The sequence below is a fragment of the Esox lucius genome, chromosome 18, assembly GCF_011004845.1.
Source record: "Esox lucius isolate fEsoLuc1 chromosome 18, fEsoLuc1.pri, whole genome shotgun sequence".
Classification (NCBI taxonomy): domain Eukaryota; kingdom Metazoa; phylum Chordata; class Actinopteri; order Esociformes; family Esocidae; genus Esox; species Esox lucius.
In genome coordinates this window covers 6,598,105-6,617,836 of record NC_047586.1, presented here as the reverse complement: position 1 = coordinate 6,617,836, position 19,732 = coordinate 6,598,105, and the positions used below count along the sequence as shown (strand labels likewise).

General features: G+C 48.2%; 1 protein-coding gene across 3 annotated transcripts in view; it reads left to right on the top strand.

Annotated features, from left to right (window-relative positions):
- The window catches only part of LOC105017818 (T-lymphoma invasion and metastasis-inducing protein 2), a 39,542-nt gene that overhangs the window by 17,590 nt on the left and 2,220 nt on the right, over window positions 1-19,732 (top strand). For all 3 annotated transcript variants that reach the window (XM_020056441.3, XM_010882728.4, XM_010882729.4), the window contains exons 4-21: window positions 851-1,352; window positions 1,594-1,769; window positions 2,724-2,948; window positions 4,490-4,675; window positions 4,906-5,052; window positions 10,391-10,453; window positions 11,520-11,687; window positions 12,254-12,358; window positions 13,059-13,137; window positions 13,282-13,371; window positions 13,553-13,771; window positions 14,584-14,681; window positions 16,742-16,942; window positions 17,950-18,018; window positions 18,487-18,612; window positions 18,913-19,021; window positions 19,145-19,324; window positions 19,553-19,671. In XM_020056441.3, the coding sequence (XP_019912000.2) occupies window positions 851-1,352; window positions 1,594-1,769; window positions 2,724-2,948; window positions 4,490-4,675; window positions 4,906-5,052; window positions 10,391-10,453; window positions 11,520-11,687; window positions 12,254-12,358; window positions 13,059-13,137; window positions 13,282-13,371; window positions 13,553-13,771; window positions 14,584-14,681; window positions 16,742-16,942; window positions 17,950-18,018; window positions 18,487-18,612; window positions 18,913-19,021; window positions 19,145-19,324; window positions 19,553-19,671 (2,862 nt within the window). The remainder of the gene's footprint in view (window positions 1-850; window positions 1,353-1,593; window positions 1,770-2,723; window positions 2,949-4,489; window positions 4,676-4,905; window positions 5,053-10,390; window positions 10,454-11,519; window positions 11,688-12,253; window positions 12,359-13,058; window positions 13,138-13,281; window positions 13,372-13,552; window positions 13,772-14,583; window positions 14,682-16,741; window positions 16,943-17,949; window positions 18,019-18,486; window positions 18,613-18,912; window positions 19,022-19,144; window positions 19,325-19,552; window positions 19,672-19,732) is intronic.

The window sequence follows — 19,732 nt, the reverse complement described above, 5'->3', positions numbered from 1 at the left end:
TCAGAAGATCCCACTTATCTAGGAGATGATGTGACACTTTTGGCTGAGGATGTGTAATGGTGTTGTCATGGTTTCAGGTTGATTTGGTAAACTTCATTTGGGGATGGCAGTTGTCCTTAGATCCAATCAGATACCGCGGAAACACTGTGGTGTCACTTGAATGTCTCTTTTGTGATGCCTTGGATATAGCCTTAGATTGTTCTTTAAACAAGCTGCTGAGATAAACAGTCCTAAATACCCCTTTGAAAGGATAAATGCCATAAAAGACGTTAGTCTAACAATAATTGCCCTGTGGCATGCTTTATTTCATCTTGATTCATATTATGAAAGCCTCCCTAAGGCTCTGTGTTGACTTTGGGTAAGCTTTCAAAGATGTTTGTGCCCTGCTTTCCCTCAGGCTGAAGAATACTAAATTGGGCCACACATTTCAGACCAAACATTTCCATCGTCACGCAAGCTTTACTGAGCCTAGTGTCTGGGTGGGTGTGTGAGGGACCCTCCAGCTTTCTCCCACAGGAGGAGGTGTTTGTTGTTCCCACTTAGAGAGACTATAGTCATCAGTAAACCTACTGAACAGTTGATGCTAGGGAGGACCACTGGGCCACCAACTGGGGACTATCACTGGAGGCCCTCTGGGACTGAGTGAATATGAAAAGTAATAAAAACTAATAAGTCAAAGTCAGGCTTGCTTTTTGGCGCATTTCATCAGAGCCTTGAGGAACGCATGGAGAAATTGCCTGTTTTATGGACCGGATTTTGTAGGTTTGTTATTCAAGTTTACACACAAAAGCCTAGTTAGCTAGTCATACATTTTCTTCCTTCCCCTCAAACCTCTCTGCTGTCTCCCCAGGAGCCCTGCGGCAGTGAGGCGAGTGAGGGCTTCGGTGGTGGGTTAGATCCTGGGACAGGCCCCTCCAGCTCTCAGTCCACTTGTTCACTGTGGAACACACTCTACAGCCACACCTACAGCCAGACCACGTCAGTCCACTCCGGGGCCTCCAGGGGCCTCCAGAGCCACAGCGACTCCCTGCGCCAGAACATCTACGAGAACTTCATGCAGGAGCTGGAGACTGACGGCTGCAGCGGGCCAGAGCGGCCCGAGCCCTCGGAGGAGGGGGAGGACATGGGGGTAGAGGGAGAAGACGTGGGGGGAGAGGGGGAGCTCGGGGGTAGCCATGGCAGTGGGTCTCAGGGCTCTCTGGAGCAGCTGGACCTCCTGTTTGAGATGGAGCAGGGGGTGGTGCGGAGGGCCGGCTGGCTCTCCTTCAAACCCCTCCTCACGGTGCACAAGGACAGGAGGCTGGAGCTGGTGGCCCGCCGGAAGTGGAGGCAGTACTGGGTCACACTCAAAGGTAGGGTCCCATCGACTCGGTTATCCCAGAGACCCAGTGCAATATGAAGGGCGTAAGGTCCCGTTTGTGGTGTGGATTAAGTGCCCTTTGGGAAAGAGGTTTGCTGGTTTAATATAAGGTTAATATATGTTATAATATCACATGTATTTTTCATTTTCTGATGTATGTTTTGTCGGCCTTTGTTAACATTGAGACATCGCAAGAGCCTGTAGACTAAGCCTCTTCTCTCTGGTACTTGAAGGGTGTACCCTTCTATTGTATGAGACGTATGGGAAGGGCAGCTGTCCCGAACAGGAGATGTCCCCGCGCTACGCTCTGCTGGCTAAGGACAGCATCGTCCAGGCCATCCCCGAACACCCGAAGAAGGAGAACGTCTTCTGTCTGAGCAATGCCTACGGAGACGTCTACCTGTTGCAGGTATGTCCCTCATGTCCTCAGTATGGTGCACAGGTTTTCACCTCAAGTTCAGGACTTGGTTCCACACGGACCGCCGTGTTGTCCAATCTGCAGGATGTCCTCACTCTGACACAGTAAATTCCAATACTGTGGTAGGTTCTTTATTTCGTAGGTTTGCTTTAGAGCACAGAGTGTTTTTTAATGTTATAGCTTGGTGTTCTGCTGGTGCTTCAGTGACCCTTGGGACAGGATTGTCGTTTCTACTCGGAACGGCACTCTGTATTGTAAGAGCGTGTGCTACGGGACAACCACAAGTATGGACTGGGCTAGAAGTCTGTCTTTTAGGATTTTATGTGTCGCTGTTCCGGTTTGTAACGACCACGTTGGTGTTTATCATGTCTGGATGTGTTGCCAACTTTGCAGCTCCATTGTAATATGTTCTATAAAGGAGGTAAATTGTAGGGTTGGGAAAAACTGGTCTGGGTACAGTATTGAATGGGCGCGTCCCAAACAAGAATATATTCCCCATATATTCCCATAGGGCCTATATTCTCCAAAGTGGTGTACTATGCAGGGAATAAGGCGTCATTTGCTCTGCGTGCCGTGTGTTTGTCAATAGGGTTGTTGACCTATTTACCACATTCGGGGGGGGAAAGTCTTTTAAAGTTTTTTCGCACTAGAGTAGACAAGCTTTGAAAGCCATTTATTTATTACCAGAGCGTAACAATCCCGTGATTCAGTTATCGAGTGTTTACTGGACAGTGCAAGGCGGTTCTCAACCCGGCATCCCCACGGCAACGGGGGAAACCTCGGGCCTCGCGGCACAGAGGGAGCGAAGCGCCGTAGCCAAGTGATGAATGTGTCAACAGGCTTTTGTCTGGCATTCACGGGTTAACGGGTGCCCTGTTCCCCCCCTCTCCCCCCTGGCTCGGCATTGTGCCACTTGCCCCCCTCCCCTCCCGGTGCTGCCCGCAGGCTGGCAGTCAGACGGACCTGGAGAACTGGGTGACGGCCATACACTCCGCCAGTGCCTCTCTGCTGGCTAAGCGTCAAGGGAAGGAGGACACGGTGCGGCTGCTGAGGAGCCAGACCAGGGCCCTGCTGCAGAAGATCGACATGGACGGCAAGATGAAGAAGATGGCGGAGCTGCAGCTGTCCGTCGTCAGCGATCAGAGGAATAGGAAAGCCATTGAGAGCCAGGTGAGTTGGTTGAGAAGCGTGTGTGTGTGTCACAAGATCAAGGGCCAGTCATTAAACTGAGCCGTTCAAACAAACTGTTAGTTAAATTGGCCTATTAGGTCATTAGTGTCCCAAAGCAATGGAAACCAGGTCTCCCTAGTCAGACCCTGACATTCACACCTGCACCACATCTCGTTTCTTTGTTATGGCCTCCAGAAAACCACGGCAGAAAATCATTACGCTGTTAGAACTCAGTGGTCGTGCAACGTGATGACAACGTTTTGGAAACATTAGTTTCATGCAGGAGAATCACTGGCCCCAAGGCGCGTGGGTATGAATCTGTATTCCAGATGTTCTTTCTAAAGGGCCATCGCCCGTCAACACGACTCTGTCCACTCCGCATACTGGTCTGCTGTGATGGGAAATTCACATGGCGGGGAGGTTTTATGACGTAACACACCAAATGCTGATGTGTTGACCAATAGCATTAGTTACCCCTCAATGACCCTTTACCCCCTCCCCGCCACCACCCCCCACGTAAAGGAAAATGTAAACGAGGACCTTCCCCGGCGCAGCATTAGGGGTGGTTAGTCCCTATCGTTTCTTTTTAATGACATGGTTTCGTGTCCAAAGCAACACACTATTCCCTACTCAGTGCACTACATCTGACCAGAGCCCAAGGAGGTTCTGAGGCTCCTTGTCGCGGGAAAGTGGCGCAGCATGGCCGGTTGGAATCCAGCCATGGCCAGAGGGTGGGTCGTCTTGTCCATTTCGGGGTGTAATCAGGAGGGGGGATCCTACCCCCAGCACCTCTCCTGAACCACACTGCAGCTGGCCTCATCTCCACCTACTGCTTTGATGTCCAAATGGTCGACCTCTCTGAAAGTGATACCAGTTCACTGCCGTTTGAAGTGAACCTCTAGGGGCTCATCTGTAGATTGGCATTGTAATCTTAAGCGCTCTACAAACAAACTACCCTGTCCCTCCACATTCACTCTCTGTGAAAGGAGATGGAGAGAACAGAGAGGGGAGAGAGGGGTTGGAAGCAAGCAAAGATTCCATCGTTCCATGATTGTGTGATGTAGATCCAAGGAGACACGTGTCTCGATTCTGCGGTTGGAGACAGCCTTGTGAACGAGTTGGAGGCCATTCTAGTCTTGTTTACACCTGACGTTTGCGCGCCTCCTTTGACCCGATCCTTTCTGCACCGTGTCAAATTCACAAGTTTTCAGCGGATCGTATGTGTAACGATCAGCGACACTCTCATATCGTCACGTCACTAAAAGTTTTCGAACTGCACAAACACAAAAATCTTAGAGCTATCGAGATCTACAAGTTCACACAACACAATAAACTAGTGTCTCCAGTCGTCTTCGATACATCGTGGAAAATCTACCATAATGTAGACCCAAAGTAGCCAACCTCATACTAAGGCTCTGTGGGCCACTGGGAGAGGGTTTTTCTGCCTTACCTGTTCTCTCAGTGTTGGAGGGTGGAATGGCCCTTCGGTCGGCCTGGACCTCCATTGTAATCTGACTGTTTGCCTGTCGGTTGCTCCCCAGATCCAGCAGTGGGAGCAGAACCTGGAGAAGTTCAACGTGGACCTGTTCCGGATGCGCTGTTACCTGGCCAGTCTGCAGGGGACTGAGCTCCCTAACCCCAAGAGTCTCCTAGCCGTGGCCGGGCGTCCCTCCAAGAGCACCCTGGGGCGTCTGGGGATCTTCTCTGTCTCCTCCTTTCATGCCCTGGTGAGGCCGGGTCCACTGCTTCTCATCCATGTCCACCGTCAACATGGGACTTTGGGATTTCCATTCAAAACATATTCATCTCCACAGTGTGTTCTTATGGATGTTCTTGAGGGTAGAATGTTTACTGTGACTGAAAAGCATCAGCGTGTTCTCTGGTCAGATTCATAATGCATGTATCATATGGTATTGTCAAAAAGTCTCGAACCAGAACTTTTTATGTCTGTTCTCAGATCTGCACCCGTGACGAAGCAGCTCTGCGGAGGCATTGTCGGTCGTTTTCTATGGGAACACGGAGCAAAAGGGGTCTCTTCTCCTCCCTTAAAGGTCTGGACAGCCTGACCAAACGCAGCAAGGAGAAGGGACAGTCTGTGTCCCAGGTACCGTACAACCTCCATACAACCATTTCACAACCAGCGTACAACCTCCCTAGAACCAGCATACAACCTAACTTCTATCAGCACACAACCTCCATCTTGTTTAAACCACCATGCAATCTCCCATACACACCATGTGAATGGGAAAATACATGGGTAAAAATTACCTAGAGGAGGTGGATTATATTCTGTGCTGGATTAGGTCTCTGGATTAACCAGTACTGGGTGAACTAAACCTCTGCTGGATGAGAATAGTTTGGGTTACCGCCGGCTACCCGTTTGAGGCGGGTAGCCCACATTTTCCCTTTGCTGGTTCTCCTTTTAGTCACCTGTATAAACAATCCTTTACAACAGGCCTGTTGACTTGCAACCCAACAACACGTTCCTGTAGCCCGCCTTTTTTTTTACGTATGTTTGGGAAATCCTTTGGGGAGGTAGTTGGTTTGCTCCTGGTTGGTGATTTAAGCACTGAGTGCCTCTGAGACGTGAATTAGCTAGATGTTGCTGTTGAATGTGCAACATTGGGGGGGGGGGGGGGGGGGGGTCTGTATCTAGCAACCTTGCTGGAATTCTTGCAAGTCGTTAGAGTGATGTCAGTCTCTTCAACACCACAGCCCCTAACTTAGCCCCTGTCCTAGCCCCTATCCTAGCCCCATCCCAGCCCCCTGTCCTAGCCCCTATCCTAGCCCCATCCCAGCCCCCTGACCTAGCCCCTGTCCAAGCCCCATCCCAGCCCCCTTGTCCTAGCCCCTATCCCAGCCCTTGTCGTAGTCCCAGCAATGTCCCCAACCCCTGTCCCAGCCACAGTCCCTTGCCCCACCTCTGTCCCTAGCCTCACCTCTGTCCCTAGCCCTTGACTTAGTCCCACCTCTGTCCCCAGACTTTTCTTAGTCCCGGTGACTGCCTCTTCCTCAGAGAGGCAGTGAGTGCCCTCGCAGTGGTCTGTTTTGAGGTGTGCAGGGTGTCTGCTAACCCCTCGGACTCCAGTGATGGACAAACAACATTCGTGCCTTCAGCCCTCCTGTCACTGTTTATTACATTACAGTGACTCTGTGATGTATTAGGACAGAATATTAGCATGGACACTGTGAATTTCAACCCCCCGACAGGTGTTCTGTGTTGACATGTCGACTCATTCACAGTCACACCTGGAGTGTGTTTACCCGCATGACATGTGAGTACACTGATTATCCAAACAGCATAGATTTTCAACGTATCAAAACCCTCACAGTAACACACACACACACACACGTACCTGTTTTAATTGTTGAATTTTTTTATGTATAAGAATACAAAAACGTGAATGGAAGAAGGACAGCTCTATTTTCTTTAAAGCTTGGGTATGCGGCATTGATGAGTCTGTGGTCAATTTTAAGACAACAATAAAAAAAAATCTAAGTTAAAGTGGGATCTCTTTTGTTGGAAATTCAGTCTCTTCCAACACGGAGCTTTGGCGAGATGTTTTGAAAAGAAACATGGAACACGGTATGTCACGGATACCATCGCGTCACATGATTTACCAGAACATACCTACAGCTGGCAGCAATTAAGTAATCAAGTAAACTGAAGGTAATTGGTGAAAGAACACACAGATCATACTTACTCCCTCTTCTCCCTCCTTGTCTCCTTGCTTGGTTACTAGATTTGTTTTTTATTTTACTCAACATGACCACAACTTAGGTTTGTTATTATTACCGTCGGTGGTGTGTTGAAGTAATATCTCAGTCTCGGGTCGAACACACGTTTACGCACTCAGCTTTCACTCTGCCAGTGGTTCCGTCCCGATTAAGGTCCCTGAAGTGTGAGGAGCTGGAGGGTTTTGCCTCGTGTTTTGGAACATTGGTCTCACACCCATCTTTCTGACGGTGCTGAGCACTGAGTCTCAAGTCCAAACCTGTTCATGACATTAACAGAAACTGGTAAAACGATGCATCCAGGGACAGGAACATATTCTAAACGCAGAGTGAACAAGTTGACACGGTTTAAAACATGTATGTTCTTCAATTATGGCCTTACTTAAAACGGTGTTGCCTTGCGTCCATTTTGGATCTGTGGACTTTGAAAAGGCGCCTGGTAGCTTGTGGTTATGCGTGATGTCAAACATCACTATGCAATTTAATACACACTGGCATTCATTTAACATGGCGACGCATAGGTCTGTGTAGGCAGCTCAATCATAGTGCCCAAATCCACACACTTACATTTTAGTCACTTAGCAGATGCTCTTTCGTCTTACAGGCCACCATTAACTATAACAATATCCGCATTTTCAACTGAGCGATACATGATTTCCTTCTTACTCACATTGGGCAGATGGGGAGAGACTTCCCAGCAGTGAAGTTCTTCCTTATGAGCCTGAGTCAGAGGAGGCTTAATCCCATTGCAGAGTGGCCAGCTAGACCACTCAGTGGAGCAGAGACAGAGGAGACATTGCTAGAAGCCACATGTGGTTTATTGTTGCAAGCTGCCGCTTGCCATTGGCCAAAAAAATAAATAAATTGATGGTCTGTGTGAACCGCGGTGCTGCCCCACATGCAGGGACGGTTCCTAATTTAGGGGGGGGGGGGGGGGGGGGGGGGGTAGAATGGTTGACTTGAGGTGTCAAAACGAATGAACCCACCTCTCCGATGTTTGACTCGTTGCCAGGTCAACCATCCCCTTGCACAGCAAAACAATTTGAACACACGTCCCCATCGTGACATTCACAAAACCATAACGATTGCGACCACACATGACAATAACACCGCCCGCGCTTAGAAACATAAATATCGACTTTGTTTCAAAACGTTTTTTGTGGCACAGTTGAGAGCACTTAGGGGTACAGACCAGAGGATTGAGGTTTAGCCGACCTCCATGGACAAGCCCACTTTTCATTCCTGTCTCACTACACTCATTTTTTTTTATTATATAAGACGTATGCAACAAATCTTTTGCAGTTTGCTAATGCACCAAACATCCAAAACACAACACGTAACTGCATACCAATAACGTATTCTATTCCACATAAAATGTATTACTGTACACTTTAGAAGTTAAATGACAAATATTCAGGCTATATTGAAGTGTTATGCTCTAAGTGTTATGTGTTATGTGTTACTTTAAGCATTTCTAAATCCTGCCTCTGCGTATTCAACACAAATCAATTTAGCATAATAAACTCAACAAACAGAAATGCATCCCTCCCTGCCTTGTAGCTGGAATTGTTAGTATTGGACAAACATGCAAATGTAACCAGCATGAGACTTTTGGAGGCGCCTAATCAGATTGAAGGCGAATAACAGTCACGAGATCACACCAGTTGGCCGAGCCCCATTAGAAGCGCACTGTTCCTACAAAGTGATCTCACCTGGTACAAATCAACATCACCTTATGAAGCGTCACCACCGATCACTATCCAAATAAGACGGGTTGCACTGTTCTGTCTCATTTAACAGGAAACCGTTGTTATTCTTGCTTTTGTCTTTCAAAAAAAGTATTTGCTAGTGAGGTGGGACTTTCAGAGGGCAGAAGTATTTCAGATGGAATCATGTGCCTGTGGTTCTCTTTTAAAATATTGTAACTGATTGTATTTATGCCACATAATGACAAATATTCAGGCTGTGGTGAAGTATTATGCTCTAAGTGTTGTGTTATGCTGCTCAAATTGTAAGAGGCACAAGGTATGTTAAGCTTTCCTGAATAACTGAGAGACGAACTATTGTTGGGAGTATGAACACAGTCTATTACTGTATCTTTCTAGACAATAATCTGTAACAAAATGTATAATGAAACATTCAAATACCAGGGCTTATTGTGCCCTAAGTTTAATTATATATTCACTGCAGTTTATGCCTACACTATAGAGTAATCAACTGGTACTGACATGAAAACAAGAATGCAGTTATTCAATGCATTGTGGTGTAGTGCATTGTCTGGATTGGGTACATTTAATGTCCCCCTGAAGAAGATAAATAGGGAAACTTTTTGAGCTGCCCGGGGCATGTCTTCACTGGTCATTAATAGGTAGTGATGTGTCTGGCTTTGTTGCTGCCTGTTCTTGTACAAATTGTTTATGTGGAAAATGATTGTATTGATTTATGTGTTATGCTTTCTAAATAACCTATTGCTGATCTACCAAATGATCCACCTTCCAGCATGTTCCCTATGAGGATAGAGGTCAGGATGGTGATGTAGGTTGACACCACGCGACGAAGGCCACATTCCTCTGCTCAGACATTTAATGAGTCAACCAATATTTGCATGCCAAGTCATCGACCCTGATCTGGTACCAATCAACGCTTTTACGGTGTTTGTCTTCTGGAAAAAATGTGCGTGTCCTTGAGTGTGTGGGAGGTGCAAGGAAGTGGACGAGGAACTTTGGTCAGGATGGAAGAAATTATAAAACAAGATCTCCCAAAATGGGGAATGTAAACTAACAAAACTCTGCCCTTCCCTGTGCCCAATAGGAAAAACCCATTCAAACACTCGCTCATTTTGGACCAGCGCCTCCCCTGTACATTTGTGAATATGTTTTTTTTACGATACATTTTCAGGCATTTCATGCTTTGTTGAACAGTAAAATGGTAAACGATAGCCCCTGCAAAAAGAGCAGTAGGTCGGACTCAAACCCAGATCGCGGCAGCGCAGCGCAGCTCAGCCCACTGGACAACTGTGTGCCAACATTCCTAACTCCAAATGGACCGGGCTCCCATCTCTCTCACAGCCCAGCGGTTTCTTTTTATTGTAGGCAAATTTGAGCGCCTGTCACTTGAGGAGCCCTGTAATTGCTTCCAGAGAGCTGTGATGTCGAAGTGAGGACTCGGTCAGCGTCACTGACACCTCTTTTTAAGGAGCAGAGTAAATGTATAGATCTAAGATGACTAGATCCGACAACAACATTCAGTGATGTCTGAGCGAGTGCCTTGTTCAGCGTTTTTCAGCATTGTTACATTGAGATTTTGGCACCGCCACGGCACCTTGTCTTCTGGGCCCCGGCTGCTGCCACTGGCGGTGGTCTGACATCGACACCGATGTCAGACTGGTATCTGGGTGGAGGAGAGACAGTCTCCTTCTCCACCAGCCTGACGAGGGTCGTTCCATCTGCCCGACTCCCAGACCTGTAATTTCAGCATTACCAAGCCCATTATTTTTTTTTTTTACCACAGATCCTCTGAGGCTCCTCAGACTTTAGGTTCCAATCTGGTTCGGAATAGTATCAAAGCCTTTGGTTTGAGATGTATAGTTTTTAATTAAATGTAAATATAGAGCACTGCGCTTATTTTTAGTGTGAATTTTTCTCCTGAGTCACTGAGTAATGCTGTGTCTGTGTGTGTGTGTGTGTGTCCTTTTTTCCATGTTGCAGGTTTGTGAAGGACTAGGTCTTGGAGTGCCTGCTGGCCCCATCCCCAACCACTGCAGCTCCGAGGTACAGTAAGCACTTTGTCTGGAAACCATTTTCCAGCATGATAACTCATCCTTTCCCCGCGACCAGTGGAAAAAATGTAAAATACTCCATATTTCACTAGCTAACCACACTGCAGTATATTCTACTGAATAACTTCAGGTTGTCATGGATACATTTGTCACCACTCCTCCAACTTTTTTCCTGTTTCCTCACGGTGCCCCAATGTTTGCCCCAGAACCAGGTGCTAAGACGCTTTTGTCACGAATCACACCCCATTCCGTATACTGTTTTGCCACAAAACAGGGCCTTAGTCAGAAGAAGTGCACGAAATGGGGAACATGGGTGTTATCTGGGACATAGGGAAGCATTGTAGTCCATCAGTCTCAGCTTCAGACTAATCCTCCTTTGGAGAAGGGGGGGGGGGGGGGGCGGTTGGGGTGGGGGGGGTTGGAGGTGGCAGTCTTTCTATTCACACCGGGTCAGGACAGGCACAGCTGTCACAACAGCCTGCTGGTCTGTTGACCCTGCTCCATACAAATGGGCAGGCGTGAGGCGGGTCGGGAACCCTTTGGTGTCCTGGGGGGGGGGGGGGGGGTTTAGGCCGACGACGGCCCTTTATTCTCCCAGAATTCCATTGTCACGTAGTGTTAATCCCTCTATATGGCCAGAGAATGGGATGGCGGCCCCTTCGGACCTGTTGCTGTGTGCTGCCACTGGCCTTTAGCTCAGCTGACACGAACGTCAGCTGAGATTGACGTTTCTTGTGGGGGCCTTTGTTTTGGGGCTCTTGTTAATTAAATGTTCTTGAATAGTAGGGTTTTCAACAGATGAACGTTGGTGGCATCTTGTGGCAGAACTCAGATAATTCATATTTTACCACAGCAAGAGAGTTGATTACAAATTTTATAACCTGTTTAATGTAAGAATGTATTAACAACATATTGGCCAGCAACAAAATGGTCCACTGTGAGTGTGTGTGTATATATATATATATATATACACACAAACACATCAGCTAAGCACATCTAGAACATTTTTCAAAGTTAAGAAACCTATAATCATACTCTTCCACTTCTTTGTCTGACAGCGATTGGACACTCTTGCTAAAATGAAGTTGACAGCACCACCTGAAGGCCACCCTTGGTACAGCAGTTGGGAAAGACCCATCTGTGTGACCATGCCTGACAGTCAAAGCGTTGCTCTCCACATCAAACACGACTCCCTGGTGTCAGATGTGCTTTCATTAGCCTGTAAGGTAATTACATGGCATCTGTCCGATCATTACTAATACATGTTAGCACACTCTCTGTAGTCAGAAATCCCATGTCAGCGTTTTGCCATTAATTCTCCAGTGACTGATATAGATGTTAGAGCCAAAGACAGAATGATAGGAGAGGATATCCTACGGGGCACAGAAAAGCTTCTAGTTGAATTGCTCTGGATTCCTCAATAATTAATTATTTCTCTCCATAAAATGTTAATTTGCTACTGCGGCCCTTTTAGTCGATGGGGAGTATGATGAGCGACGGTTGCAGTGTCCAAGCACATCTTGCTACCGAAACTGAAGGCGCTGAAGATGTCTTACACACTGGCACGTTCTAGATGCGCCTAGCCGATGCGCTACTTGAAGGCTTCCATGAAATTGTGTTTCCCCTTTAACCGGGGTAACGTCGTGTAACCCACAAAGATGGCATCTCGCTCAGAAGACTACAACACACATTTCTATCTTCTTCTACTGCATATGTACATATGACGATTTCACCGTCTCAGTCCATTCACGAGGGTGTCCGGCGCACTGACAAGTCCTTTTTGGGGTTTTAGGAAAGACACCTGGAGCCAAGTCAGCACTGCTTACATGTGAGGAGGCTGGTGGGTCAGATCACAGAGGTCAGCGCCCCGGGACCCACACATTTCCTACGCGACCTGGTGAGGCCCCGGCCATACAATTGATTTGGTCTCTCTTGCTATACTATTTCAGACTTAACGATTTTACTACAGTTCGTGTGAACATTTCTGTCCTCTTCAGTGAGTTAACGGGCTGTAGTTTGATGAGGTACTGCTTCATTTCTGTCCTCCTCAGTGAGTTAACGGGCTGTAGTTTGATGAGGTACTGCTTCATTTCTGTCCTCCTCAGTGAGTTAACGGGCTGTAGTTTGATGAGGTACTGCTTCATTTCTGTCCTCCTCAGTGAGTTAACGGGCTGTAGTTTGATGAGGTACTGCTTCATTTCTGTCCTCTTCAGTGAGTTAACGAGCTGTAGTTTGATGAGGTACTGCTTCATTTCTGTCCTCCTCAGTGAGTTAACGGGCTGTAGTTTGATGAGGTACTGCTTCATTTCTGTCCTCCTCAGTGAGTTAACGGGCTGTAGTTTGATGAGGTACTGCTTCATTTCTGTCCTCCTCAGTGAGTTAACGGGCTGTAGTTTGATGAGGTACTGCTTCATTTCTGTCCTCTTCAGTGAGTTAACGAGCTGTAGTTTGATGAGGTACTGCTTCATTTCTGTCCTCGTCAGTGAGTTAGCGGGCTGTAGTTTGATGAGGTACTGCTTCATTTCTGTCCTCTTCAGTGAGTTAACGGGCTGTAGTTTGATGAGGTACTGCTTCATTTCTGTCCTCATTCCACACAGGCGTTCGATGAACTGGAGGTTTTGCCGTTGAACGCGTTCGCCATACACTTGTCCCGCCCGAGCCCTGCAGTCGACTTCGGTGAGTAAGAAATATGTCAAGTGTGGGTTTGTGTGTGTTTGTTTGAGTCTGTGTGTACATTCGTGCTGTCTTATTGTGTGTGTGTGTGTGTGTGTAAAATAATATCTTAACTCTGATTTAACTTCTGTCCTATCTGACCTGTAGGCTTTGCTGTGACAGGTCACGTGGATGGAGCCGGGACCAGCCATGTGTTTGTTAGTGAGGTCAACCCAGAGGGTCTGGCTTTCTCTGAAGGTGCGTCATTTCATCGCTGTGCGTGCTGGTGCTCACGCCACGGTTGAAAAAGTAGCCGCCTGGGCCAATGAAAGGAACCGAGATTCGGGATCGCCCACTGAATATTCATAATACATCCCGCGGTAATCTGACGTCAGACCAAACACGAACAGCCTGATAAACGCCATCTTCCTGTCCTCAGGGCTGAGAGCAGGGGATGAGATCACGGTTCTGAATGGAACTGGCGTGTCCTCCCTGGACCTGGGGCTGATGCACACACTGTTCAACCACCAGACGCTTCGCCTGCTGCTCCGACGAGAGGTCGGGTCCTCTGAGGACCATGTGTCTGCCTGGCCTGACTGTGACCCCTGGCAACCAGCCCCGCCGCCCCCCAGCCACTGTAGTGACCCCCGGTCTGCAGGTAGAGATAACACATGGCTTTCACATGGACCTTATCGCGAATCCACGCAGCAATGAGCACCTTTGCAGCACACAACTCCTGTACATGCACTTTTGAAGTATCAGAAATGCAATCAGAAATGCAATCAGAAATGCAAGTAATATTGGCGCAACTTTAAAAAAAGAAAAAAAATGCATAAATCTGTCTGCGGAGGGCTTTTGTTTATTCTCCCTCATGAATTGGAACATGTTTTGTCACCACTAGAGGGCCTCGGGCAAACTTGTTCTGCAGCCTTTTAATCTGGTTTTACCAGGCATCTGCCTGCCACCGCATGTGGCTGAGAATATGGTGCCAATATGGTGCCCAGCTCAGGTGTTTAGGCCTGGGGGGAGACACTGAATGGTAATTCAATTATGATGTGTAGGGGACAGCTGGCACGTCTCACCCGACGGCACAGCGGGGCAAACGTAAAAATAGCCACATGCTGCCGGTAACACCGCGGGAAGACGCTGATCGCCACCATTACATTACGCCCCATGAATGATTCATGACCTGAAATGGTCCCCAGGGAGGGGAGGATTGAGGCCAAATAAATTGCTCCGGCCTGCCGGACTTATTCTCTAAGTCAGATCAATGCAGCTTGACACCAGTCAGGTGCACTTAACCTTCCCTACACCGTCCGCCCCTGGGACTGATGGAAAACTGCCTCCAGTGCTTTTAAACAGGAATTCTCTCCCAGAGCCTGTAGGTGTGTGTGCATGCGCACGCTCGGCTTGGCAAGCTCCGTTCGGCCTATCTCTTTAATCACGCTGTCCTGTCTGGCTCTCCTTTAGATGTGCTACGGCCCCAGGAGCTTCCGGAGAGCTCCGTAGCGTCTTCCTTTGATGAGGTGTCACCACGAGCCCTCGACGACACAGCGCAGCTCAGCCAGGTGAGATGGAGTGTGTGTTAGGGGAGGGCTGGGAGCAGCCTGCTTGTGTGTCCAGTGTTGGTGATCCTTGTGGCAGAAAGTTACTGGTTCTGGTCCAAGACCCAGTCATACACACCTGTCCTACCTTCAGCACTGGAGTGGCCGACTGGCGAGGGAAGAATTTCCTGAGCATTTTATTATTGCGTCCAGGACTAATGGCAATGTAGAAACCACTTTAATTTCCTGGTTGCTAAACATCAACACGAAGCTGGTCAGTTGGTGTTAATGTGAGGAAATATTTACATAATACTGAAGGGAATAATGTACCATCTACAATGCTTAAGATACAGTAAAGAAATAGAGTTTACAACTGGTTGATTAACTAGTTACAATCTAAAGTTTTCAGTTGATTTTACGATCTCTATGACAATCGCACTGATCAAGAATCCAGTCACATCACATTAGTCAGTCTGCCTTGGTATAAGTAATACAGTTGCTGCCAGTCATAGACAATATCCCCCATTACCCAAAGTCCTTAATTCCCTTCCTCTGCTTTCACTGGAAATCTCCCCCGACCAACTGTCATTCCCGGCCTATTAACGCCTCTCTCCCGGCCTCTGCCAAAGCTCCTAAACCCCCCCAGCCTCTCCGAGCCCTGTCAGCACACATAACCCTGAGTAGACAGCTAATCCAATACAGACTTACTCCCTAAGTGTGTGTGACAGGGAGAGGGTTACGGAGAGATAGTGACGGAGCGCTTGGGAGGCAAGGCGAGCACGACAAACCGCCGTCTCACGCTCTGAGTCTGTGTGACCGAGTAAAAGAGAAAGGAAGGGGGACGGAGAGAAAGGAAGGGGGAAAAGCGATAAAGAAACAGGAGGGGGAGTGAGAATACGGCAAACTCCCAGGGATCAATGGCCGCCAGCGGAGGTCGGAACGCCCAGGGTGGCGTGTAGCGCTTCCCTTAAATCCGTCTGGACCAACAGCAGCCAGAGGGTCAGCCGAGCCGAGGAGCCGGGGCCGGCCCGGTTCGACCGGGGGCCATGTGCTGGGTGCTGCCCCAGGAGGACGAGGGCGAGGCCGGGGAGGCGCACGTGAAGGCGGGGGACTTCATCCACGGGGCGTTCGGCCTGCCGACCCTCGGGCAGTCCCTGAAGGACAGGCTGGCGCTGCTGCTGGACGAGGTGGCCTGCTGCGGGACGCGCGAGGAGGCCGACGACGGGGTGGCCCTGCTGGTATTACCGTGGCGACTGTTTTCTGTCACTGATCGGTGCACTCTGGGTGTTTGAGAAGCATCGGTGTACCCGGGACCGGCAGTGGTTATCTTTGATTCTTTCTACTGTCGCGTCTGTAGTTCTACACTGCAGTGTGTGACACGTAGGCGCCCTGCTCAGAGAACATAGCCCATAAACGTTGATCATTAGGAAATTATATTTTTCACCTTCTCCGCTCAACCTTTCTTCCATTTCCGAGGGTATTTTAAAGCTGGATGGCGGCGCCGTGTTATATTCCCAACCACACAGATTTATCAGTTTGTCAGCACTTTATTATAGCCTGGCAGGAGAAATTATGATGACAAATGAGCCGGCCTGTGGCTGGGGATCACTCCCGTTATTCCTCGTGCTGCGGGGGGTTGCCTCGGCCGGTGTGTGTGTGTGTGTGTTCATTGTTGATTGTGCTGGCCTTTCTCTGGCAAATCTACTGAGGACCTTTGAGAGCTTGAGGGTGTGATGTGGATGTGAAGGCAGGTGAGACATGCGCTGTGATTTGCACGTTCAGTGTTCAGCAGCTAGACTCCTGGATACGCGTCACGTCTTCATGCTGGTCTCTTTCAAAAAACTTAAGTTAGGTCAAAATAAATATTTGGTGTCAGTGCTGGGTAAACTTGCACTCTGTTTCTCCAAGCGTTGACACCTTCTTAAACCAGACGGAGGGTACCTACTTTAAAGTGACACTGCGATTGGATGCTCGTCACTGTAGACTGAGCCAAACACATCCCCTGAGTGAAGGGCAGTCATTTAAAATTCAGAGAGCTAAAACGGGAATCCCTCCCCTCCTGGTGTTTCTTCTGTTTTCCTCAGAACGTGGAGACGGTGTGCTCGCTGTACCAGACCTTCCCAGAGGGCTATGGGGCGACGGGGTCACTAACGTCGGAGGGTCAGGGGAACCCATACTCCATGGAGCCCCGCCAGAAGCCCCCCTGCCCCAGGCATATGTCGATCTCTGAAAGGCTCTGCAAGGTCATCCAGGAGCTGGTGGACACAGAGAGGTCCTATGTCAAGGTACAGCCATGGCCGTTCATTCACCAGGACTTTGGTTGTTTTCGTCTTGCCTCGGTACGCAGCGCAATATCACAGGTATTCACGACTTAGACACTGAAATGTGACATGCACTATGTGTGACAGGGCACGTCTTCAGCCATTGGAAGATGGGCGTGGTGTGATTGGTTGACTCATGTTCACTACACAAAGAAAAGGCCTTGTTCGTGGGCATGTCACGCATTTCTAATGAGCAATTCTTGTCTATTTCACGAGAACCTGCGATGGTGTGTTGTGACGTGGTGATTAAGCTGACATTAACTTGTCGAACCCGATCCTAAAATGGCAAATGGCACTAAACAAAGCGAATGTCAGAGCCTGTATTAAGCGTCTGGGAGTAGCGGTGGCAGTGCTGACCGAGGACCGGTTTTGCCTTTTTACACTGTAATAATCTGACCCAAGATCGGCACTCTTGCCCTGAGACACTTTCTAAACACGTCTGCTGATCACATTCGGCTGCCAGAACCAGAGCAGTGCTGGAACAGCCCCTCTGGGGCGTCATAATTAATGGTCTCTCTTTATTAATGACCTGCCCGTTTAATTTATGGTCTCTGGGTTTACTGTTTATTGATGGTCCCCAGTTGCATTTACTGTAATGCGTATTACCCCCACGTGTAGTCTGATGATGCTGTAGTCTGATAGCGATGTTATAGTCTTATAGTGATGATGTTATAGTCTTACTGTGATGATGTTATAGTCTTACAGTGATGTGATTGTCTGATGGTGATGTTATAGCACGATAGTGGTGATGTTATTGTCAGACAGTGATGATGTAATGGTCTTATAGTTATGTTATAGTCCAAGGATATTCAACTCTTGCCCTACAAGATCCAGAGTCTGTTGGTTTTCTGTTCTACCTCATCACTGATTGCACTCACCTGGTGTGAATAAAGGGATGCAATGGAAAATGGTTATAGTCTGATAGTGATTATATTATAGTCTAATGATGTTTCCCTCTCTGTGTTCCTTAGGACCTGGGCTGTCTGTTTGACATCTACCTGATGCCCCTACAGAGTGAGACCTTTCTCAGCCATGATGAGGTACAGTTCAGGTTGGCAGCGGTTGAATAACTTGTAGTCCACATGCAGAATAAGTGTCCAAACGTGTGTTAAATACAATAACATCGCAATATGTGCTTCATTATGTCAACTTACTCATCTGTACGTGAGTGTAACTGAACAAGGTTCAAACCCAGGTCTCAGAGAGAAATATGCCCAGACAAGGCTGTCCATTACATGACTGTTTGGTTCCCAATCTCCTCAATCATATTAATGTCAATCAATCAAATGTATTTATAAAGCCCTTTTTACATCAGCAGTTGTGCTTTTACAAAACGCCCGGCCTTAAACTCCATGTCCTCCTGTCTTTTGTCAAGTACTCTACGTCTTTGGCATTTTTAGTTTGCGATGCGCGTCCAGGAATGCAAACAGTGCCAGGAAACGGAATATAAATTCATAATCCCCTGCCCTCCGGTTCATTTCTGACCATTACGCCGTTCTCACCACTAGATGGAGTCTCTGTTTGGCAGTCTACCGGAGATGCTCGACTTCCAGAGAGTGTTTCTGCACACCCTGGAGGAGCGCATCGCCTCCTCCCCTAACCTCATCTCCTTGGAGACCCCCGAACAGTTCAAGGTACAGCACGTCCCCAACGAGTCTGGTGCCGTGCGTTAAACGACAAAAGTAGCTTACTATGCGGGGCGCAGGGGGGCATTTTGACCGGAGATTGCGTGGAGGAAAATTAACAGGATGTCACTTATTTACCTTTATTTGTGTACAGAAACCAACTGAGACCAAGGTCTCTGATACAGCTGAGCCCTGTATTACAACAATTAAAACACATACAAAATTGATAATAAAAAACGTAGCGACTGCAGTCATTTGTTGGAATTCCATGGGGTCTGACATCTCTTCTCCCTGTTGCCACGCGTACAGCAACTTCTTTCCTCGCTGTGCGGCTCCTTCCTTTACTACGCCGACCACTTCAAGCTCTACAGTGGCTTTTGTGCCAACCACATCAAAGTCCAGAAGGTTCTGGAGCGAGGTAAGTGTGACCTTAGTGAATCGTTAAGCGTTACCTAAAGAGCGAACACAGAGACAATGTACATACGCCTCCAATAAGATCGGATCCGCTCAACAGGCCTAAGTCCTCATTGCTTGTTCACAGCAAAGACGGACAGGGCCTTCAAGGAGTTCCTGGAGGCGAGGAACCCCACCAAGCAGCACTCGTCTACCCTGGAATCGTACCTCATTAAGCCAGTACAGAGGGTGCTGAAGTACCCCCTCCTGCTCAGAGAGCTGGTCTCCCTGACTGACTCTGAGAGCGAAGAGCATAGCCATCTTACAGGTAGAACTGTGTATTGCATTGCAGGCTGGTATCAACACACACAGAATCAGAGAAAGACAGACAGACCACATACAGCATGCATATTATAATTTAAATCACACACAAACACACACTCACGCACACACAATGTAAATACACTTTCATGGTCTGTCTGATGAGCTTGGCATGAGCTCGGTTGACAAGTGCCGTTAACTCCTCTTCTCCTCTGCGTGTGGCTCCGTACATCAGAGGCCCTCAGAGCCATGGAGAAGGTGGCCAGTCACATCAACGAGATGCAGAAGATCTACGAGGACTACGGCACAGTCTTTGACCAGTTGGTGGCTGAGCAGAGTAGCCCGGAGAAAGAGGTGGGTGGCAATCAAGATGTAACCACAGAAGGTATTGGTGTGGTGTGGCTTGGTGGAGTGT